Source organism: Trachemys scripta, chromosome 2 (assembly GCF_013100865.1).
Source record: "Trachemys scripta elegans isolate TJP31775 chromosome 2, CAS_Tse_1.0, whole genome shotgun sequence".
NCBI classification, from domain to species: domain Eukaryota; kingdom Metazoa; phylum Chordata; order Testudines; family Emydidae; genus Trachemys; species Trachemys scripta.
The window spans coordinates 266,408,152-266,433,450 of NC_048299.1; the positions used below are offsets into that span (position 1 = coordinate 266,408,152).

General features: G+C 42.3%; 1 protein-coding gene across 4 annotated transcripts in view; it reads left to right on the forward strand.

The window, feature by feature from the left end:
• EFR3A (EFR3 homolog A) overlaps positions 1-25,299 on the forward strand; it is a 152,014-nt gene that overhangs the window by 27,129 nt on the left and 99,586 nt on the right. The window contains exon 1 of one of the 4 annotated variants that reach the window (XM_034763631.1): positions 10,083-10,102. The exons of the other annotated variants lie outside the window; for them this stretch is intronic. Within the exon in view, the coding sequence (XP_034619522.1) occupies positions 10,090-10,102 (13 nt within the window). The 5' untranslated portion in view covers positions 10,083-10,089. Of the gene's footprint in view, positions 1-10,082; positions 10,103-25,299 lie in introns of those variants that run through there. 4 annotated transcript variants of the gene reach the window in all.

Here is a 25,299-nt window from a genome sequence, read left to right on the forward strand (position 1 = left end):
GAAGCCCCGGCCGAGCCTCCCGATTTTCCCGGACATGTCCGGCTTTTGGGGATTTCCCCCCGGACGGGGATTTGAGCCCCCAAAAGCCGGACATGTCCGGGAAAATCCGGACGTATGGTAACCCTAGCTAGGTGCTTTGTAGAAATGTAGTAAAAAGATTGCTGTCCAAAGAGAACTGATAATCAATGGCTGCAAGCTAAATTGGGGCTTGAATTTGACAATGCAGCAGGTGACTGAAACAGGCAAATGGGGAGTGAAGAGAAGGGTGGGAATATGAGCTAAGAATAAAACCAGAATTTTATGCATAATAAGCAGTGGTATTATGATATATATTGAATTATTGATCCAGTCCTGTTCTCATTCACATCATGTTTTGTTACTGACTTCACTGGGGGTAGGACTGGGTGCTGTGTGTGCATTGGCATGTCCTGCAATACCTTAGTTGCAGCTTAGAAAGAACTACTGAACACAGACGATCTAGCAGCCTTAATCCTGCCCTTTTGGGGTTGCAAGTCATCAGTCAGTCTCTAACGATCCTTCTTTACATACCCCTTTACCAAGCTACACTCTCCCAATATCTGTTACTATATATCAAACATCCCTCTAGTGGCTGAGGATAGGGAAAGGAATCTGGTAAACAGGTTGTGCAGAGTTAAGGTTGCAGTGTATGTTTTGTGATGTACAGTTGTTGTAATGGTAAAGATGTGTGCTTGTGAGTGGAGGAGTACAGGGTGTGTATTGATAGGTGGCTTAACTTTTCATTTTCCTTTTGTGGATTTGTAGTCACCTTAACTGATTCAGTTTTTTTGCCTATTAATATGACATATTAGTCCTGTAGTGCTTACAGTCTGTGTATAAAGTTTGTCTCACGAGATTCCCAACAAAATAATTGAACCTTAATATTTAAAATCTAGGTAGATTTTTGTCATTAGTTCTTAAAGAGGAAGTTTTATGAGCACATATAGTGAAAGATTACTTTGTGTGAAAACTAGACCCAGTTCTTTTGTCATGAAAGCTATGGAGGAAGAAGCATGGAGACAGAAACTTCTGTTGTCATCCTCTGCTGGGGAAAGTCTTTTAAAGTGAAAATTCCTGGATGGGGAAAGATTTTGAATCTCCTCAGGCCATGTCTATACTAGCTAGCTTATAGCAGCACAGCAGCACTGATGCAGCTGCGCTGCTGTAAAATGGCTTGTGTGGCTGCTGTATGCTGACAGGAGAGAGCTCTCCCATCAACATGATAAAGCCACCTACACGAGTGGTGGTAGCTATGTAGGTGGGAGAAGCTCTCCTGCCGACATAAGTGGTAGCACGCACCGCACTATGCTCGCAACATTTATGTTGCTCTGGGGGTATGTGTGATTTTTTTTTTTTTTTTTTTTTTTTTCACATCCCTGAGCAAAGTAAGTATTGCCAACGTAAGTGGTAGTGTAGATATGGCCTAAGTCAGTTAGCACTTTTTTACCAGCATTATAGACTGAGTTACTGAAGTCCTCAAATCTTGGTTTAAAGACTTCAAGTTATGTAGAACTCCCCATTTACACTAGTTTAAACATGCAAGTGTTCTGTGCCCCATGCTGCAGAGGAAGGCAAAAAACTCCCAGGGTCTCTCCCTCAGGTCACATTGGTAGAATTCCTTCCCAACCCCAAATATGGTGATCAGTTAGATCAAGGGTCTCAAACTCAAATGACCATGAGGGCCACATGAGGACTAGTACATTGGCCTGAGAGCCGCATTTACTGACACCTCCCCCTTCCCTGCCCCCATTCCAACCCCTTCCCTGAAATCCCCACCCCAACTCCGCCCCCTCCCTGCCCCCAGGGGGTGCAGGAGGGGTGTGGGGTGTGTCCGGGGCTCAGGGCAGGGAGTTGGGGTGGGGGGTGCAGGAGGGGTGAGGGGTACGGCAGGGGGGTAGGGTGCAGCAGGAGGCTCAGGGTAGGGGGTTGGGGTGCAGGAGGAGTGCGGGGTGCAGTGGGGGGGTTCAGGGCAGGGGGTCAGCGTGCAGGATGCAGCAGGGGGTTCAGGGCAGGGGGTTGGGGTGCAGCAGGGGGCTCAGGGCAGGGGGGATAGGGTGCAAGAGGGGTGCGGCAGTGGGCTCAGGGCAGGGGGTTTGGCTGCAGGAGGGGTTCGGGGGGTGGGCTCCCGCCTGTCACGCACCAGGGGCAGGGCAGGCTCCCTGCCTGCTGGCCTGCCCTGCCCTACCCCTGCACCGCTCCGGGAAGCGGATGGAACCTGGGGGAGGAGGGGCGCAGGGGTGTGTGTGGCTTCAGGCACCACCCACAGCAGCTCCCATTGGCTGGGAATGGGCCGCGTGTTTGAGACCTCTGAGTTAAATCCTGAACATGTGGGCAAGACGTGCCCAACAGAAACCTGGGAAAGAATTCTCTGTAATAACTCGGGGCCCTCCCCATCTAACTATTCTGTCTGAATAATGTAGCTATGTAGTGAATGTGTGCATGTGTGCTTTTAGGCCCTGATCCAGCAACTCGTTTAAGCACATGCTGAATATTGAGTGCTTTGCTGGATTGGGGCTTGAGTGAGGGTGGGATTTGCAAGTCCTTATTAATTTGGACTGCATAGTTTACTCTTTTTTAAATTTAAAAATCTGTCTTGTCCATTTGACATTTTTTAAAAACAGTTTAAATAATGTTTTAATTTATCTATAGAAGAAAAAGTATTCTTAAAACATTAATTCCAAAACTAGTTAAGATTGCTGTATAATAGCATAGTTTACCCATCACTTTCCAAAACACAAGCACTTGAAAAGGAAAAATTGTAGGTAGACCTCAAATCTTGCATTATGTATGAAAACACATTCTAATGAAGTGTAAAGAACTTTATATATCATCCCAGCATAAATACTGATTAAAAGAACAGTTCTCAAAATGTAATTGTAAATCAGACTAAAAATGTATTCCTGTACATTGTCATATATTGAACAGCCTCAAATGTAAATTAATTCATATATTTTCCCTTATAAATTGATACTTTTCCTCCTAAAACACTATTAAAATTTTCACCTTCCTGATGTCAGCTTGTTCTAGGAAGGTAATTGTTAATGCTAACAGGCATTCTTTGTCACCCAATTAAATTAATAGGCAGCAGGTTTAATACAAACAAGACAGTATTTTTTTTTTTTATCCACACAACCCACAATTAACTTGTGGAACTTGTTGCCATGAGGTACTGTGATGACTGGATACAATTTAGATAAGAACTAGATAAGTTCAAGGAGGATAGGTCCATCAATGGCTACTAGCCAAGATGGTTGGGGGTACAGCACCATGCTCGGGGACTGCCTCTGACTGCTAGTAGCTGGGGAGGGGAGGAGGAGTGAATCACTCAAACTGCCCTGTTCTGTACACTCACACTGAAGTGCCAGTACTGGCCACTGTTGGAGAAAGGCTACTGGGCTAGGTGGACCATTGGTGTGACCAGTATGGTAGTTTTTATGTAAATCATCACCATATACTCATCTGTTAGTTATGGGGAAAAAATGGTTCCTTTGTATCTTTAGCCATGTAGTAACTGTGTCAAAGATTGTATACAATTAGAAAATGTTTGCATGGATATTGTGTGAAACTTGAAAGTAAAAGTTTAAGCCAAGATCTTCAAAAGTGACTAGTGGTTTGTACCTCAATTTTTTGGGTGCTCCAATTGAGACATACTAAGGTCCAAATTCATCAAGTCACTTATGTCCCTCTCTTTTTTCCTTAATTACATTCCTAACTTCAAGCATAAACTACTCAGATGCTTAAAGTTAGGCATATGTTTAAGTATCTTGCTGAACTGGGATCTTAATTTGTTTCAAGATAGGAGCCGAAATAATTAGTTATTTTTGAAAATCTTGACCATAGCGTTTATTTTATTAATGTCAAGCAGAGATGGATCTAGTCTCTTATTTGTGGCTATGTAAAATTAGGTTTTCTCCTGATTTTGGAAAGTATAAGTTGTATGGGGAGCAAGCTGCCCATATGTGGGGAAAATTAATATGTGAAAAATTAATAATATGAAATGAGTAAATGTTTGTTGCAGAGACTGCACTTAAGCATTTCAATGCTACAGATACACTTCTGGTTTTCTGACACAACTATACCTAGATTGTTCCCTAACCAAAACAATGTTCCAATATGCAAAATAGATTGGAAGTTAACTGTTTCATACAAGGGTAAACCTTTAAAATGTTTACAGTTTCCAGAGAAACTTTTAGATTTAGCCAGGTTATGAAACACAGGTGAGATCTTGGTTAGAAAAGCTGGATAAGATCCTGTCTACTCTTTACGTTTTTGTAACAAGGAATAATCATGTTGTAACCAAGTTTTCTTGCATGGCTGTATCTCAAGTGCAAGTCTGGTCTAAGGCCCCTTGTACACCCGAACAGTTTTACCAGGTTTTTAACTTGTTAGTGACATTGGTTGCTTCCAAATGTGGTGTTTTTCTATTCTATTTGTTGAACGGTAACTCTGGATGTTCATGTTTCCCATCCAGTAGTCTAGGCTCTCACAAAGTTGTCCTGTAATCAGGTCAGATCTGTTTAGAGGATGCCATCTGCACAGCACCTCATGTCTGTATCACCAGACTGAGTGGTCCTCACATGTTATTGGTATTGTTCTGTATGTATGCTGGAGGCCTTTGATGTCCTGACTTTCCCAGAATGCACTGGTAAAAACAGTGAAGTCAGTGTTGGTGGGGTGGGTGTGTGTGTGTGTATAAAATAAACAAGTTTTACACTTGGTTTTGATGTGGAAAAAGCTGCTGGATGGATGTAGCTCAACCATATTTATTGCAACTGCGTCAGATGAATGTGTAGCCTGGCTAGTTTAATATTTGTAGTGTAGAGAGAGCCTTAGTTAAAGAGGGTATATGTGTGATGTGGTACAGGATTGCGGGATGGGGAGCATATCAGAGGGTAGAAAATTAAAGCTGCTTGGAACGTCAGCCTATTGGGCATTTAGGAGCAAACATTCTGAGTCTTTCATTAGGTGTAATTGCCCAAAAATGTTGCATTACACTCAGCGTAATAGTAGGCATCCTTCAGTCTTGAGAGAGTATTACACACTCTCAGAACTAAATATAATCCGATTTTCCTGACATGAGTTATGAAAAAGCCATCTTAAAGTTGTGACCCCTGTCATTACTATTTATAGTGTGATAGTTCTTTCTATATTAAGTGAACAAGGGTAAGAAAAACATATAACTTCTTTTTACTGGAGTTAAGGAGGCTATGATGGAAAATCTAATTTTGGACCAATCAACCTTGGCAGTGTACATCTTAAAGCAATATTGTGTATCCTACTCCAGTTTGGTTATTGCTTGCCTATCTTACTTTAATAAAGCAAGGTCAGAAACACAATAACTTCTGTCAACAACTTGTCTTTGTGAAACAATAACTTTCTGAATTTCTTACTTGTGGTTTGTGAAAGAGTGGCATTTGGGACTGATAAGAATAAGATGATAAAATAATGTATGTTATATCTTTGTATTAATCCCCATATCTTTAGCCCAGAGATGATGATCATGAATTTTATGGCAGCTGACAAACACATTGGCAAGTACTACCCACATTTTTAAAAGATCAGAAGATACACCTTTAGAAAGCTTTTACTGTTTTACTTAGGGTATGTCTACACTACGGGATTAATCCGAATTTATATAATTCGGATTTGAAAAACAGGTTGTATAAAGTCGAAATGAATGCGGCCACACTAAGCACATTAATTCGGTGGTGTGCGTCCAAGTACCGGGGCTAGCGTCGATTTCTGCACCGTTGCACTGTGGGTAGCAATCCCATAGCTATCCCATAGTTCCCGCAGTCTCCCGCGCCCATTGGGATTGTGGGTTAACATCCTAGTGCCTGATGGGACAAAAAACATCGTCGCAGGTGGTTCTGGGTACAGCCTCACCTCCTCCCTCCCTCCCTCCCTCCCTGCATGAAAGCAACAGACGGCAGACAACCATTTTCGTGCCTTTTTTCCTGGGTGGGTGAACACTGCAGACTCCATACCACGGCAAGCATGGAGCCCGCTGAGCTCAAGACAGCAGTCATGAATATTGTAAACACCTCGCGCGTTCTCGTGGAGTTTATGCTCAGCCAGGACCAGAAAGGCGAGGAGGCAGCGGCGGCGGCAGCGCAGCGACAAGCATGATGAGGACATGGACACGGATACAGAATTCTGTGAAACCACGGGCCCCGGTGCTTTGGAGATCATGTTGTTAATGGGCCAGATTCTATCCATGGAACGCCGATTCTGGGCAAGGGAAACAAGCACAGACTGGTGGGACCGCATAGTGTTGCAGGTCTGGGACGATTCCCAGTGGCTGCGGAACTTTCGCATGCGTAAGGGCACTTTCATGGAACTTTGTGACTTGCTGTCCCCTGCCCTGAAACGCCAGAATACCAAGATGAGAGCAGCCCTCACAGTTGAGAAGCGCGTGGCGATAGCCCTGTGGAAGCTTGCAACGCCAGACAGCTACCGGTCAGTTGGGAATCAATTTGGAGTGGGCAAATCTACTGTGGGGGCTGCTGTGATGCAAGTAGCCAAAGCAATCACTCAGGTGCTGCTACGAAAGTTAGTGACTCTGGGAAATGTGCAGGCTATAGTGGATGGTTTTGCTGCAATGGGATTCCCTAACTGTGGTGGGGCAATAGATGGAACCCATATCCCTATCTTGGCACCGGAGCACCAAGCCACCGAGTACATAAACCGCAAGGGGTACTTTTCAATGGTGCTGCGAGCACTTGTGGATCACAAGGGACGTTTCACCAGCATCAACGCGGGCTGGGCGGGAAGGGTTCATGACGCTCGCGTCTTCAGGAACACTACTCTGTTTAAAGGGCTGCAGCAAGGGACTTACTTTCCGGACCAGAAAATAACCGTTGGGGATGTTGAAATGCCAATAGTTATTCTTGGGGACCCAGCCTACCCCTTAATGCCATGGCTTATGAAGCCATACACAGGCAGCCTGGACAGGAGTCAGGAGCTGTTTAACTACAGGCTAAGCAAGTGCAGAATGGTGGTAGAATGTGCATTTGGCCGTTTAAAAGGTCGTTGGCGTTCATTATTGACTCGCTCTGACCTCAGCCAAAGAAATCTCCCCATTGTTATTTCTGCTTGCTGTGTGCTCCACAATCTCTGTGAAAGTAAGGGGGAGACCTTTATGGCGGGGTGGGAGGCTGAGGCAAATCGCCTGGCTGCTGATTACGTGCAGCCAGACACCAGGGCGATTAGAAGAGCACACCAGGAAGCGCTGTGCATCAGAGAAGCTTTAAAAACCAGTTTCATGGCTGGCCAGGCTACAGTGTGAAATATCTGTTTGTTTCTCCTTCATGAAAACCCGCCCCCTTTATTGACTGATTTTCTGTAAGGAACCCACCCTGCCCCTTCCCCCAGCTTTCTTTCAAACCAAATAAAGTCACTATCATTTAAAAATCATTTATTCTTTATTAATAGATTAGAAAAAGAGGGAGGGAACCCGGGTGGTATTTGGGAGGAGGATTGCTGGGAAGGAAAAAGCCACAAAGAAAAGGTTAAAAAAATGACAGCCTTTTGCTTGGGCTGTCTACTGGGGTGGAATGGGAAGGTGTACGGAGCCTCCCCCCCCCGCGTTCTTACACGTCTGGGTGAGGAGGATACGGAACATGGGGAGGAGGGAGGGTGGAACAGGGGCTGAAGCGGCAGTCTGTTTTCCAGCAGCCGTTCCTGAACCTCCACCAGACGCCGGAGCATGTCTGTTTGCTCACGCAGCAGCCCCAGCGTTGCATCCTTCATCCTCTGGTCTTCCTGCCGCCACCTCTCATCTCTAGCGTCCCTCCTGTCCTCACGTTGGTCCCTCCTGTCCTCACGTTGGTCCCTCCTGTCCTCACGTTCACTGACTTCTTTCCTATACTTTGAAACTGTTTCCTTCCACTCATTCAGATGAGCTCTGTCACTGCGGCTGGATTCCATAATTTCAGAAAACATCTCATCTCGCGTTCTCTTCTTACGATGCCTTATCTGTGATAACCTTCGGGATGGAGGAGGGAGGCTTGAGGAATTTGCAGCTGCTGTAGGGAGGGGAAAAAGAGAGAATTGTTTAAAAAGCTACATTTTACAGAACAATGCTTATACTCTTTCACGGTGACCAACACTATTCACATTACATAGCACATGTGATTTCTGTGCAAGGTCGCATTTTGCCTCTTAATGCTGAGTGCCTGTGGCTTTGCTGCTAGAGATCACAGGTCTGGGCAACAGAATTCGGCTTGCATGCGGCCATGGTAAGCCATTGTCTTACAGCTTCTGCGCCCTCCTTTCCCACATACCAAGCATAGCTTGTAGAGTGCTGCGGTTTTTCTGTTAACATTCAGCAGCACCAGAAAACAAACTAACCACCCCCCCCTCCCGCCATGAATTCTCTGGGATGATCACGGTACCCCTCCCCCCACCGCGTGGCTGGTAACAGGGAAGATCCCTGCTAGCCAAACGCGAAAAACTCAGGGCCAATTTCCCATCTGCGCTTGGCTAACTGCAGGGAAGGATTTATTTTCTGCCACAAGCAAACAGCCCAGTAGGAACGGCCACCTCTGTCCCCTTAATTAAGTTCCCGTATTTCAACCAGGTTACCAGGAGTGATATCACTCTCCTGAGGATTACACAACAAGATAAAGAACGGATGTTGCTTGAATGCCAGCAAACACCGGGACCATACGCTGCCAGGCTTTGTCAGGCAATGATACCAGATTACTTGCTGCAAGCATGGCGTGGTCAAGTGTCCTACCATGGAGGAGGGAATAAGGATGCACTGCCCAGAAACCTTCTGGCAAGGCTTTCGGAGTACCTCCAGGAGAGCTTCATGGAGATGTCCCTGGAGGATTTCCGCTCCATCCCCAGACACGTTAACAGACTTTTCCAGTAGCTACAGACTTTTCCAGTAGCTGAACTGACCGCGAATGCAAAGTCAGGCAAAGTAATCATTAAAAACCGTTTGATTTTAAAATAAGTTTTATATTTTAAAAGGTAAACTCACCTGAGGTCCCTTCCATGGGGTCAGAGTCTTGGGTATTGGCTTGGGAGGGTACTTCAGTCAGGGTGATAAAAAGATCCTGGCTGTTGGGGAGAATGGAGTGCTGTGTGCTCTCTGTAAGCTCATCCTCCTCCTCCTCCTCCTCCTCTCCCCCATCGGCAGAATCCTCAGGCGTCACTGATGAGACTATCCACGATCACAGGTGGGGTAGTGGTGGCAGCCCCCCCTAGAATTGCATGCAGCTCGGCGTAGAAGCGGCATGTCCGCGGCTCTGACCCGGAGCGACCGTTTGCCTCCTTTGTTTTTTGATAGGCTTGTCTGAGTTCCTTGACTTTCACGCGGCACTGATCTGAGTCCCTATTGTGGCCTCTCGCCATCATGCCCTTGGAGATTTTTTTAAAAGTTTTTGCATTTCGTCTTTTAGAACGAAGTTCTGCAAGCACTGAATCCTCTCCCCATACAGCGATCAGATCCAGTACCTCCCTCACGGTCCATGCTGGTGCTCTTTTTCGATTATCAGCCTGCATGGTTACCTGTGCTGATGAGCTATCTGTGGTCACCTGTGCTTTCCACGCTGGGCAAACAGGAAATGGAATTCAAATGTTCGCGGGGCTTTTCCTGTCTACCTGGCCAGTGCATCCGAGTTTAGATTGCTGTCCAGAGTGGTCACAATGATGCACTGTGGGATAGCTCCCGGAGGCCAATACCATCGAATTGCGGCCACACTAACCCTAATTCGAATTGCTAAAATCGATTTTGGCACTACTCCGCTCATCGGGGTGGAGTACAGAAATCGATTTTAAGGGCCCTTTACATCGAAATAAATAGCGTAGTTGTGTGGACGGTTGCAGGGTTAATTCGAATTAAAGCTGATAAATCCGAATTAAAGTCGTAGTGTAGACCAGGCCTTAGACTTGGCAGCTTTACTTCACAAGGGTAGCACTGTGTATGTGCTGAGCAGTTACTTTTATTTTTTTTATTGAAAAACATAGGAACATAAGAATGGTCTGACCAAGTAGTGCCAAAGGTCCATCTAGCCCAGTATCCTGTCTTCTGACTGGCCAGTCCCAGGTGCCCCAGAGGGAATGAACAGAACAGGTAATCATCAAGTAATCCATCCCCTGTTGCTCATTTCCCAGCTTCTGGCAAACAGAGGCTAGGGACATGATTCCTGCCCATCCTGGCTAATAGCCATTGATGGTCCTATCATCCATAAATTTATCTAGTTCTTTTTTGACCCCTGTTATGGTTTTGGGAAGGCCAGCATCCTCTGGCAAGGAGTTCCATCGGTTGACTGTGCGTTGTGTGGGGAAATACTTCCTTTCATTTGTTTTAAACCTTCTGCCTATTGATTTCATTTGGTGACCCCTAGTTCTTGTGTTATGAGAAGTAGTAAACAGCACTTCCTTATCTACTTTCTCTATTCTAGTCATGATTTTATAGACCTAAATCATATCTCCCTTTAGCGGTCTCTTTTCCAAGCTGAAAAGTCCCAGTCTTATTAATCTCACCTCATACAGAAGCCGTTCCATATCCCTAATCATTTTTGTTGCTCTTTTCTGAACCTTTTCCAATTCCAATATACCTTTTTTGAGATGGGGTGGCCACATCTGCACACAGTATTCACGATGTGGATGTACCATGGATTTATATAGAGGCAACATGATATTTTCTGTCCTATTATCTATCCCTTTCTTAATTATTCCCAGCATTCTGTTTATTCCCAACATTAAAGATTTTCAGTATAGACCACTTTTCTTTGCTACAAATTATTCACTTTTATGTTGGACTTAGACCTACATCACTATTCATTTTAATCTTTTATCAGATGACAGCATGATGGCAGAAATTGTATATTCTAGAATTCTGGTGGGAAGTAAGATGCGATTTATACATGCCCAATGTTGAACAATATCTGTCAGAAAGGCAGGTTATGATAGTGACTGGGAATATGGAGATTTCAGTGATGGATGTTGATTTCCCGCAAGCCAAATTCAAATAGCAGACTTTCCCCGCCTATGATGATAAATTGAATCAGGGTGATCGAAATTAAGATAAAAATGTGTTTTTTTTTGTTTTTTTTTTTTTGGAGATCTGTGTTTCCCTAGGTGCTGGAATACCATGAATATGATAGCACTATAAAAAAATAGGTTTTCCTACCTGAAACAGCTGAAAATTTCTCTTGGTTTAATTGTGTGTGTGTATATATACTTACCTGGAAAAAAAATCTCAATGTAGTTGATCTTTACATACATTTGAGAGTTTGGTGAATAATATTGTTTGATTCTTTATCATTCATTTTTATATCCAGAATAATTTTTGCTAGTGACTGAATCAAAAAACGTGTCCATCTAATGTTTGGAACAACCATTTAAAATTTTCTTTTTAAGCTGTTAAATAAGATGAGGAGTGCGAGAGGGGTTGAATGCCAGAGGAATTGTGGTTTTGAAGAGCAAAACAAAAATGTGTCCAGAAAGTCAGGAAACCCAAGAGCTTGAAAGATTGGGTAATGAATGTCTGTAGTGAAGTGTATTTTTGTGGAGATGCTGTGAAGTCACAAATGGAAGACGTTAGCCACCTGATCTTTGTTAGTCAGAAGTTTGGAACTGAGAGCATATGTCACAGGAGTATTAACCATTGAATAGATCAAGACTTGCAGAGTAATGAAATTGTAAACAGCAGTACCACACAATTGTCAAACTCTGTAAATTCACAAGGAGGCACCATAAAATAATTACAGAGCTCTGCTTTATTTTCTTTCTCCCTTTAAAAAGTGTCACTAAAACCTATGAAGTAGTGGAATACAAGCTATTAAGGAAACCTTTGTTCAGTCAACTAGATATCTTTAAAATCTCCAAACTAATAAGACCTCATTTTCTCAATAATTCCATCTTTGTGGGACCCACACTTCATCTCAGATCCTTAATGTGAGGCTAATGGAACTCCCTAGTTGTGAGGGTTTTGATTCTTGAGGGCAGAAGATGTGTGGTGCCATACTGTGCAGAGTGTAAATACTACCTTTCAAATGTTCTAGTGAGTTCCTTCTTGACTGTGGTCAGTGAGTGGCCTGCCTCATTGGCCATTGCTCCAGCTTTTCTTTAGATCCTAACAGTTCCTCATTGGGTATCTTCCAGTCAGATGTGGTATGATTGTTGAAACCTTTCACTTGAGTGCTTTGATAGATTCCCGTGGTGATTTGGTGCGTGCCTTGGCATTCAGATGCCACTGGTGGCAGCTCTTCCATGCTCAGTCACATTCATTCTTTAAGCTGGTAACTTGGAGCTTCAGTGTTTGCATTCCCTGGACCTCTTGAATCAGCCAGTTTTGGAACTTCAAGAAGTGCTTAAGATGCTTCAGGATCCCCCATTCCCTACATGATTCCAGCCACTTGATTTGAGGTATGCAGAGTCTTTTTGCTGTGGGCTACTATTTGAATTCAGATGATCTGGAGCACTTGGACATCAAATACTTCTGCTGAGGAACAACAAGACAATAACTCCCCAAGGAAGGTGCTGTCTTCCAGTTTCTTTACAGATGCGGTCACTTTTTTATTTTTGAGCTTAAATCAGTTCAGAAATCTGAAAAGCTCTAAATGGAAGGTATCTCGCCATTGAACCTTTGTTCAGTTGGGTTGCTGTGACTTTGCAGTCTATTTTTACTAGATAATAGAGGAAATCAAGGTAGAGCCTTCACACAGCTGTCTTCGTCTCAAAGGCAGTTGAGGAAAAAGTGCAGCTTTTGCCTCCATCTCCATGTGAGAGCTTAGTGGTGAAGGCAACCACAACTAGAAGACTGGCCACACCAATGGTACAGTACCCCCATGATAGTGAACTGCAATATGGGGTTCATCAGGACATACAGTTTACCAGCCTATTGCTGCAACTGTGTAACATGAATTACCAGTTCTTTCTGACCAGATGAAGTCATGGAAGAAGGCTCCTACCTTTATAAATTTGCTTCTCCAAAAGAAAGGTCAGGAGCTTAGGAAGGAATTCTGTGAGGACACATATCTGGTCTGGAATCAGGTTCAAACAGGATTTGAAGCAGGTGAGATGGTGAAGGCCACTGTCTCAGGTTGAAAGCTGATCTGCTTAGTTGCAGGTATCTAGATTACATCAGGTTATCCTTCCTTACACTAGAAACAGAATTTCACTGTGGTGTAGATTAAAGTTTTTTGCAGAGGGCCAAAGAAACAGACCATCCAGCATTCTCGTGGGCCTCTCTTTCCAATTGTGCCCTTCCCTCAAAAAACAGAAGGAAAAGGTGAAGCAGATTGTTTCTATCAAATTTTATTTAGCACTGAAGTCATTGGGACTAAAGCACTTGCTTAAATATGGCCATGAATAGGCATAGATGTAAATACATGTTTAAGTGGCGTCTTGACTTGTGCCCTAAGTGAGTATTCAGGTAAGGACACATCACAGTGTTTGTACTAGACGTATTAGCTGAACAGTGAAACTAATCTGGAGTATGGGTTCCTGGTCAGTCAGTGGCTCAAGTCATTGAGTTCTAAGGTCCAGTAGCTGGTTCAATGAGTATCTCCTTTGGGGAAAAAGAGATAAAAGGTAGTAAGGTGGTCAAGGTGTATCTTAGAGTAACTGACTACTGTTTACCTCATTGAATCACATTGAGATCAGATTGCATGATCACAGTGGTCCCTTCCCGCCTTGGAATCCATGGGACTCTGCACATTTTCACATTTTTAGAGCTCCTTCATGCTATGATCTCATTTTTGTGTCCGTTCTTGAAGTATGATCTTTATGGGCCATTAACTAGGGAATCTTTACCTTTTTGTTGGTATGCCCAATTTCTAACCATATTAAATTACCACATGTCCCTTCTGTCTGTAACTTGGTTCTCATCTGATTATCTTCTCTGTATGCTCATGACCAGATTAAATCTGATTTGTGAATCTCTCTGCTATAAATTTCACATTTATGTATTCTGTGTACAGTGGCAAATTGGAATTTGTATCTATGTATTAACATTAAAAATATGGCCAGAATATCTACATAAACATATATACTAGGGCTGTTGATTAATGGCGATTAATCGCACTGTTAAATTTCAATTAGTATTCTATTGTTAAATATTTTGAATATTTTTCTACATTTTCAAATATATTGATTTTTGTTACAACACAGAATGCAAAGTGTACAGTGCTCACTTTATATTATTTTGATTACAATTATGCTAAACATTCATATGCCCCTTTATGCTTTGGCCACCATTCTAGAGGACACGCTTCCGTGCTGATGCTCATTTTAAAAAAAAATACATTACTTAAATTTGTATTGTTTTACCTGCATTCTGCCGCATATTTCATGTTATAGCAGTCTCGGATGATGACCCAGCACATGTTTGTTTTAAGAACACTTTCACAGCAGATTTGACAAAACTCAAAGAAGGTACCAATGTGAGATTTGTAAAAATAGCTACAGCACTGGACCCAAGGTTTAAGAATCTGAAGTGCCGTCCAAAATCTGAGAGGGATGGGGTGTGGAGCATGCTTTCAGAAGTCTTAAAAGAGCAACACTCTGATGCGGAAACTACAGAATCCAAACCACCAAAAAAGAAAATCAACCTTATGCTGGTAGCATGTGACTTAGATGATGAAAATGAACATGCATTGGTCCACTCTGCTTTTGATTATCGAGCAGAACCCATCATCAGCATGGACGCATGTCCTCTGGAATGGTGGTTGAAGGATAAAGGGACATATGAATCTTTAGCGCATCTGGCATGTTAATATCTTGCAATGCCCGCTACTACAGTGCCATGTGAACAGGTATTCTCACTTTCAAGTGACATTGTAAACAAGAAACGGGCAGCATTATCTCCTGCAAATTGTAATCAAACTTGTTTGTCTGAGCGATTGGCTGAAGTAGGACTGAGTGGACTTGTAGCGCTAAAGTTTTACATTTTGTTTTTTGAGTGCAGTTATGTAACAAAAAAAATCTACATCTGTACGTTACACTTTCACAATAAAGAGATTGTACTAAAGTACTTGTATGAGGTGGATTGAAAAATACTATTTTTTTTTACAGAGCAAATATAATTTTTCATTATAAATAGTGTGACCACTGTAGACTTTGTATTCTGTGTTGTAATTGAAATCAATATCTTTGAAAATGTAGAAAACATGCAAAAATATATAAATAAATGGTATTCTATTATTGTTTAACAGCGCGATTAATCGTGATTAATATTTTTAATCGCTTCACAGCCCTAATATATACCCATATGTTCAGTATATTTGATTTATTTCTTAATTAGGAAAATGTAGCCAAATGTCTCTAGGTGTGCACAGCTAAATTCCCTCTAAGCCGCGTGGCTGTGCAGCCGCCTATTAAGCCCCACGCAGGTTCTCCGGGTTGTGGCGGGGAGAGGCATCTTTTCCCCAGCATGGACCTGCTGCGGCAAGGAGAGGCGCCTCTCCCCCAGCATGGGGAATAGGGGCGCCCTTCCCCCAGCCCCAACCCAGCTCCAACGCAGACCTGCCGCGACGGGGGAGAGGTGCCTCTCCCTCCCCACCCCCAGCCCAGGTGCTGCTGTGTGGGGAGAGAGCTGGTGAAAGTCCGTTCGTTCTCGTTCTCTCTCGTTCTCTCTCTCTCTCTCTCTCCGCTGTAGCACCCGAGCAGCCTGCATCCCAAACACCTCGGAGCCCTCACCCCACCTCAGAGCCCTCACCCCTAGCCAGAGCCCGCACCTCTGCCCTAGCCCTAAAACCCTCATCCCCTGCTCCACCCTGGAGCCCTCCATCCCCCTCTCCCCCAGCATCCCAATCCTCTGCCCCAGCCCTGAGCCCCCCTCCCACGCTCCAAACTCCCCAGCCCCTCCCCTGCCACATGAATTTTGTTATGTGCGCCAATATGGAGGTGATGTGTCACACATCACCTCCATATTGGTGCACATAATAAAATTCATTCCTCACATGTGTGGGAAAAATTAGAGGGAACACTGGTGCACACTCACTCAAAAACAAATGTTAAATCTAACTAAATAGCACTCCTTCGTGGTCTTCTCTTCGCCGCTTCCCCTCACCTCTTCCCAGTGAGCACCTACCAACTTCACACACCCTTTGTGTTCTTCCAAGAAGTACTGTTTTTCTCCTCAGTCTTTCAAAAACAGACAACTTGAGGCTTGTACAAAAAGAGGGTCTGATTCTAAAAACACTTGAACATACATAACTTACACGCATAGTCCTTTTGAAGTTGGTGAAACTACTCATGTGACTAAAGTTAAACTCATGTAAATTTTGGCAGAATTGAGCCTTAAATTGCGAGGGACAGTGAAATGCAAGTGGCAGTTGCCATTTGACTGTTTATTCTCATTGTTTGCAAACCAAAATAGGAGTCTGTAGAAATGGATTTGTGAAATGATGAACGAAAACACAATTATAGTGGTGATAGCTTAAGCTGCTGACTTCATAGGAGAATGTACACAAAAGAATGCCACCTAAACAAACCTGACCATTTAAAAACTGACAAGGAATTCACATCTTTTAATCAATACTGCTCTGTTACCATGGTGAAAACTAAGTTTTGACCATATGTCAGGCTGGAAATGTCAGATCCAAGATATTCATTCTAAGAACCTTTCAAGGTAAATTAGTCTCCGATCTTCACCCTTTGTTTCCTGGTTCTTTCAACTTTAAAATATCAATCTTCGTACATAAAGAAAACTATAAAAACATGAACATGGGTTCATACCCTAAGCATCTATATAACTCGTATCTTCATGGTGATGCCAATGTGTGTGTTTAATTTCAAAATCTAATTCTATTCCTTTTTAATTGGAAAATTGACTTTATCCATGAAAAAGTAAAAATTCTATTCGAGACACAAGGTGGGTGAGTTAATCTTTTATTGGACCAACTTCTTTGGAGAAAGACAAGGTTTGAAGCTATGCAAAGCTTGACTTTCACTATCAGAAGTTAGTCCAAAAAAAAATTACATCTTCCATCTTGTCTGTCCCAGACCCTCTGACCAGCATGGCTACAACACTGCAAACTTAAGAATTTATTTTAATAATTTTGTACAAACATAGATTGTGGTAATTTCTACTTCCATATCCTCATTTGTTAACCACCCTGCCATTACCCCTAAGCTCCTCATTATATTTATTAAAAACTGAACCAAAGTATTTGCTTACATGTTGGACCATGCCTAGATTCTTTAATCTCCGCCCTGTCTCCTATGCTTAGCTGTCCCACTTCTTGTTTCCTTGGAGTGTTTTATAGCATGCATATTTCTTTCTTGCTCTAAGATGAATGATTGATTCTGCATTATATTGTGACTTGATCAACCTTGACAAAAGTATTACACTGAAGATACGCTAATATGCCCTAGATTGCATGATCTATTTTCACATTTGTTAGGGTTACCATATCTGAACTTTAAAAAAAAAAAAAAAGAGGACACTCCATTGAGGGGTAGCCCTGCCCCCTAGCCACTCCCTCCCACTTCCTGCCCCCTGATAGCCTCCCCCAGCACCCCCAGCCCATCCAACCCCCCCCACTCCCTGTCTGCTGACTGACCCCCTTCTCCAACTCCCTGGCCCCCTTACCATGCCGCTCAGCTTAGAGCAGGTGTTTTGCCCCACCTCGCCCAAGCGCTGCCGAGCGGTGTGCTGAGGCTGTGGAGGAGGGGGGAAGTGGGGGAGGGGCTCTGGCTGCCACTGCCAGCCCTGCTGCCGCGTTCCCTCACAGGCACACAGCCCCGCCCCCCAGCGCTGCCGGGCGGCGTGCTAAGGCTGCAGGGGATGGGGGGAGCTGGGAGGGGGTTTTGGCTGCCGAGGCCCCAATGCGAGCGGTGCTCGGCCGCCCTGTCAGCCGCTTTTCGGTCAATAAATAACCGACTGGGGGGAAATCCCGGACATTTCTAGATTTTTAGAAATCCCTCCTGGACGGCTATTTAAAGAGCGAAAAGACAGACATGTCCGGGGAAACCTGGACGTATGGTAGCCCTAACGTTTGTTATATTAGTGGTATTACAATCTAGGGCGTTGGCTACACTGGCAATTCACAGCGCTGCACTTGCTGCACTCGGGGGTGTGAAAAAACACCCCCCCGAGCGCAGCGCGCTGTAAAGCGCCAGTGTAATCAGCACCTGCAGCGCTGCACGCTCTCTCGCAGCGCTGCAAGCTATTCCCCTCGGAGAGGTGGCGCTGCAAGCTATTCCCCTCGCAGCGCTGGTGGCGCAACTACACTTGTGCTTCACAGCGCTGCCATGGCATGGCAGCGCTGTGAATCCGCGAGTGTAGCCAAGGCCTAAGAAGCAAAGTGCATGACACTTGGGCAACTCTGTACAGACCTGCTGATCTGAGGTCTAGAGGCTCTTATGACATGGATTTTTAGAAAGGTATGAGATTTCAAGGTGCTGACTCACTCAGTAGTAGGAAAGGAGAAATGCTGTGGGAAGGAAAAACAATCAATGGGTTGAAAGAAATAAGTAAACCAGGATAAAAATGTATATGAGGGAATCAAGAGAAACACTGGGGAGTGAGGGAGAGGAACGGTCAATGGCAGGAAAGTAGAGCAGCCAGCAGAACTGAGCAAAGGAATGTAATTGGAGAAGGAAAGAACTTGAGGTAATTGAATATTTCTATATAATGGATTGAAACTCTTAAGAGACCAACGAGAAGATGAAACATGCACTGGGGATTCATTTGAATTGCTCAGTAGATTTGAAAGAAACATTTGATTGAAGATACTTAATATTAAACCTTATGTGAGCTATGCGTTTTTGTACTTGATTTAAGTTGTTAAATTTAACTTACTGTTAAGTTTCTCACTACTTTGTGTGTAGTATTAGAATTTCCTTATATAGCAATAGTATTGCCTTTTGAATCCAGAAAGATGTAGGTGCAAGTTATTTGCTTGTAAGGAATGACAATCTATGTTTAAAAAAGTGGTTTCTCTTTGAATGAAGCTGTTTCAAGGTTAGACTCCTGAAATGCAGTAATTCTTTTAAGTAAAGCTGTTGAGAAGGCTAAATCTTCAAATACTGTGTATGATTTGGGTAATATGGATACATACTTTGTTTTGCAGCAAGGACTGTTTAAGCAAATAAAATACATAATTGATTAGCTTGTTGTAAAATTCAGAGTATAGAAAGAGGTCAAATGAAATCTATAGAGCATCTTGCTATCTTTTGCGTTTAGCCTGTGTAATTGATCTCCATCTTGGGGAGTGAGAAGACTTGTAAAACTATATGCAGAGCACTGTGTATTATCTAAGTAGTTGTGCATATGGGGGGATGGGTTTGTCACAACACATTCTTAATGTGCCATTTGTGTGAGATAGACGGAAGGTGAGATCTGCTGCTGAAATTTAGTTTATTTCTTAAAAAAATAACACAAAACAAAAATTTTATTGCAACTGGAAGTCTGGGATCCAGACTAACCTATTGCCTTTGGAGCAGCCTGCAGCCATACACCGCTAAGCTGTTAGCATATCAGGTCTCTCAAGATATGGATGGCTGGATTAGGCTAGCCTGAGTTGGGCCACCACTTGGAAAGGCCATCTCTAAGGAAAATGAAGGTGCTGTAGGAAGCTGTGATGGCAGTTTAATAACTGTCAATTTTCCTTTGTCTATATCAAATCATCTAGCAATGGTGAAGTGAAGATGAGCACAGACTCACTCCATCTTCTGCTCTTTAGTGACTTCCAGACTGGTAGTATTGGTAGTAACTAGGCCACAGAACAAATTTAATTTTTTCTTTGTTCTGACAATGTTGATACAGATGCCTGCTTAAGGTAAGAGTAAGAGACAGGTCTGTAGTCTTAGTTTGAACCTTTCTTCTTGGTGAGTTACACAAGAAACCAGCCAGTTCACTTTCAGCTATGGACGGACAGTAAAGGTACACAAAGGCAGTGAGGTATTGGTTCCTAGATGCCTGGAAGAGAATAAACGAGTCTGTCCTGTTAATTCTGGATCACAGAAAAAAGAAGGGTTATTTTCTTTTTCAGGATTTCTGTAAGCAGAGCATCTGTGTTTTGAGATTTTTCAAGATCAGTAATTTATGCATTTGATATCTGTTAAAATACTTGTCTGTCTTTTGTGATCCTTACCCAATGACAGTCACACAATCTGCCTAATCTTCCTTCTCAACTCCTGCATGATACATGTTAAGATATTTTCTCTGGTATAATAACATTTCCAAAGAATTTGGCACAGAGGTTTCTAAACTGAGACACTTATAAAGGTATTTGTAGCACAAAGTTCTGAGAAACAAAAATGAAAATAAAATTTCCTGGGATGCCTGGTATGACATTATGGTGAAGTTCATGTCTACTTGCACCTCCCCATATTCACTGGTATTTTGACAAAATTGCCAACTTTGTCAAAAGGATGATATTACAGTTGTTTGGATTAGGGTAGAGAATTCAGACTTTGACTGCTGAAGCTTATAAAACTAAAATGGAGAGCTTTCATTTGTCATGTAACCATGCCTATAAATTAAAAATCTTCTATTTCATGGTCCTGAGCAAAAGCCAAGCATTTTTCACATAACAAAAGATTCTCAGGTGAGTGAGTCATCTGGTTGAAGGAAAGCTCTGATTTCATTACTAGGAGGATAACATTGAATGACTTTTCTAAATTACTGTTAGTAAAAAGATTTCCAACTGTTGAGTATTTTGGAGCTTTACAGGCTTATGAACCATAACAAGTTTTCACATCTGCGGGTGCAGTTGTCATTATGCACCATACGTGAGTTTTTATGCTTCAGCTCTGAGCTTGATTGAAGACTTTTCCTAATAGCCATTCAGTATGCATTTCAAGACTGCTTAAGATAGTAGCATTGAATAGACCTTATTTAGAACTGTTGACATTCATTTAAAGTGATTATTTTAACTTCTGACTTGTAGCAAACAATTACTGATCAACTCAGAATGTGGTGACAATCATATGTCTTCATGGAAAGTTTGGTGGAGTTTCCCATCGAGTTCTGCAGATGAGTTGCAGTAACATATTGTAGGTCCTGAGATGAGTCCAAAGACCAATTTTGGGCCTGCATCCCTGTCTGCAAGCATTTCACCATATCAAAGTGCAGCCCTGCAGGGAAGGATGGAAAGTCTAAACTCCTTTAATTATCTTAGCATAATGTTGTTGGCTTCTGCCATTTTTTTCTAATTTTATCTTGAGTTGAAAAGAGTTGCAGCAAACTGTTCCAGTGCAAGCTGAGAAGCAACACTAACCTCCCACTACCATTGTTTACTTTTGAGCATATTCCTGAAAAATAAATGCCACTGGGAAAGTGTGAAGTTTTTAAAACTTCATGCATGGTTTACAAAGGAAATATTAAAAAAAAAAAAAACTATAATCACCGATGCAACTGGATGCCAGAAAGCTTTTGAAGCAGTTACTGAATTTAAATATCGGGGTATTTAGTTAGGATTCAAATTTCTTATTATTAAAACGGTCCATACAGTACTTGTAGTCCAAAATAAAATTAAAACATGTAATTTGTGGAGGAAACATGAATTCATGCTTATAAGCAACTAGAATAAGTTTGTCAGAGTGCTGTTTTTCCCACTGGTTAGTGAATGAGATCATTGCAGTGAATCTCTTCTTTGGCAGTAATCTCAGTTAAATAGATGTTTGTGCTTTGCTCTGGATCCCATTGAATACAAAGATGGATTCAACTTCTCTGTATGGATATTGAAAGTTCTCTATGATCTTAGCTACTGAAGAGATCAGTACTCCCTTCTTGTCCGTGATTTCTCAGAACTGCTGAGCTCTAGTTGTATGCTGAACATTTTTACCAGTGAAGAAAACTAGTTAGTGCCAGAGACTCAGCTTTTACAGGAGCTGGAGATAGACTAGGGAACTCACTCCCTGGAGAGAGAAGAATGACCATGAAACAAACTACTGGTGCTTTCAGAATTCACTGCAAACCTCATTTCTTCAAGTATCAGAGGGGTAGCCGTGTTAGTCTGAATCTGTAAAAAGCAACAGAGGGTCCTGTGGCACCTTTAAGACTAACAGAAGTATTGGGAGCATAAGCTTTCGTGGGTAAGAACCTCACTTCTTCAGATGCAAGTCATCTGAAGTGAGGTTCTTACCCACGAAAGCTTATGCTCCCAATACTTCTGTTAGTCTTAAAGGTGCCACAGGACCCTCTGTTGCTCATTTCTTCAGTTTTTCCCTCAGTTTCTTCATAAACACAAAACACATCCATTCACACACTAATATGTGCAAGCAAACAGAACCTATAAACGAATCAAGTTGTTTTTTTCAAGACTATGAAGGATGGAGAGTGTTGCTTCTATTTTTAATTCTTGGGAGGCACTTGGGCTGGTGGGGAGGGGCCATAAAAGAGCCTAGGTAATATCAGAACAACAGTGAGTGAGTGGACACACTCTTTGTTCAGATTGTTAATGAAAAAGATCTTCCCTGTCCAAACTGTAAGATTTTGACAGGGATTCTTATAGGTAAGAGGCCAAGAAAAAACTTCTGGCATGTGATAGAAGCACAATTCTTTTACTTTCCTATTTTTTAACTAGGAGAAAAATGCTATTTGGCTGTTCAGAACTTCTTTGTAGCTGTCTTAATTTAAAAATCAAACCCTAAAACTTGCAGTGTGCATTAATTAAGCCTTCTATATTAAAGCCAGTTTAAATTTAAGATGTTTCTGTTCATGGATTACAGTTAAATATTTCACTTTGTTATATAACTTTTCATTATACCAAATTCAGTGGATTGGGGTTTTACTCTTGTGATTTGCAATATAATGGGATTTAGTCATGTGGTCAGCTTTTTGGACAAAGTAAGCTGCGATCCCCGTGCAGTTCAGTATTTTTACTCTGTAAAACTGAGTAGTCAATAATTAGAATACCATTCAAATCTAGCATGGGTAGATTTATAATAGTTTTGAAGGGGCTTCTAAAAGCACTTCAGTGGATGTTTCTTTTAGTCTGCCACAAGTGACTATCATGTGGGAGACAAAAGGATAAAATAATGCAAGGACATAGGAATGCATTTAAAAAAAAAAAAAAAAAAACCCTTCTAAATATTTAATCATAAGTGGAATTTCTACTCAAACAGTCTTCGCTGCACCAAGGCATCTGTGAGAAGAGTCTTTATAATGGATTTAAATTTAGTAATACCCTCATAAAAAACATAAGAATGGCCATACTGGGTCAGATGAAAGGTCCATCTAGCCCAGTATCCTGTCTTCCGACAGTGGCCAATGCCAGGTGCTTCAGAGGGAATGAACAGAACAGGTAATCATCAAGTGATCGTCCCTGTTGCCCATTTCTAGCTTCTGGCAAACAGAGGCTTGGGACACCATCCCTGCCCATCCTGGCCAATAGTCGTCGATGGACCTTGTGACACTGCACCCCATATTCTTTGCAGTGATATTATTATATTATTATGACCTAATTATACTGTATTTTATGCAAGATAAGTCATGTGAGGTGCCATTGGAAATGTTATGAGTTTTTGAATTTGATTATCCTGTTTGTATGCATGTATCATTTTTGTATGTGAAGTTATGAATATTGACTATGTATCTGTATTCCAAATGTAGTTACACCTGGGTAATGCCCACTAGATAAGATACTTTCAGTCTAGATAGTGGGTGGGGAAGGGCCTATTCAGGGCAATGGGCCATTAGGAAAAACAATAGGCCTTAGGAAAAGCTTATCTACCACCTAGTGAGCCTTCCTGTGAATGCTCCAAACAGCCTGTGAGTGATGGCTGCTATGATTCTACAAGAACGTGATGAGACCATATCTTGGGATGTCAGTATTTTTCCACAGACCGGTCTGGGAATTGAGCTTTGAAACAAAGGGTTCCCGCCATATGCAAAAGCTATATAAGGCAGGGAGTGACATCATTGGTCTTCTTAACTCCCCACACAAGAAGATGCCTGAAAACACCTGAGGAACAAAGACTGAACTGGGGGAAGTGCTGGACCCAGGCTAAGGGGACTTCTAGCCTGTGAATGATACACCTGGGGAGTTCAAACTGTAAAGCAAATGCAGCTTGCCCCTTAAAAATCTGCAGCCTGCTTGTATCATCTCGTAGGGTGAGAATCTGCTACTCATATCCAATCTATTTAGTATATTAAGTTTACTTTGCGTTTTTTTGTTTGCTAAGTAATCTGTTTTGATCTGTTTGCTATCACTTTTAATCACTTTCTTTGCTTTATCTAAACCAGCGTTTGGGAATCATCGCTCAGGGGCAAAAGCCTGTTGTATATTCCTCTCCACATTAAGGGAGGGGGGAAATTTTATGAGCTTATGCTGTACAGTTCCCTGTGCAGCACAAGACGGTATAATTTTGGGTTTATACTCCAGAGGGGGTATGTGCCTGAGGAGCTGGGAATAGCTTTCCCATGCAGGGGCTGGTCAGAGAGCCTGCTTGTAACTGCAGCTGGGTGTGTGTCTACCTGTATGTATGCTGGTGAAAGTGCAGGCTTGGAGGCCTTTGTAGCTTGTCACAGCAATACAGTGTGAGAGGGAGCCCAGGCTGGTGGGTCAGGGAGCTCAGTGGTATGCCAATTCCATGTGACACCCTGGGGGAACCTGTCACACACCTATCCTCTATGAATTCATCTAGGTTTTTTTTAACCCTGTTATAGGCTTGACCTTCACAACATCCTCTGACAAGGAGTTCCACAGGTTGATTGTGCGTTGTATGATTAAATACTTCCTTTTGTTTGTTTTAAATCTGCTGCCTATTAATTTCATTTGGTGAACCCCTAGTTCTTGTGTTATGAGAAGGAGTAAATAACACTGCCTTATTTACTTTCTCCACACCAGTCATGACTTCATAGACCTCAATCATATCCCCCCTTAGTCGTCTCTTTTCCAAGCTGAAAAGTTCCAATCTTCTTAATCGTTCCTTATATAGAAACTGTTCCATATACCGCCTTTGCTTAAACTATAAGGTATTGTATACAGGTAGCTCTAATGTGATTAGTCTCCTGACTTTTAAATAGGTGTTCCTGTCCTTAAAATTTAACATTCTTGTTTAAAAGTCTGTTTTGTAAGGCTTTCTTATTAGCCAGGAATTTATTTAAAAAATATGATAAACTTGCTAAATATACTAAAAGAAATTCAAATTGGTAGTTTGATACTACCACTGTAAATTTATATACAGCTGCTGAATTAGCACAGGTTTTCCTAAAACTAAAATGTTTCTCTCTCCTGTCATCTCTCATACGAAAGGAAGGCTATACATTACATGAAAGTTTGATTTAACGAGTCTGGTCATGTCAACTCATTCATACTGTATCCTGTTTACAGTGGGTGGTGTTAACAGAATTTGATACTTGGGTTG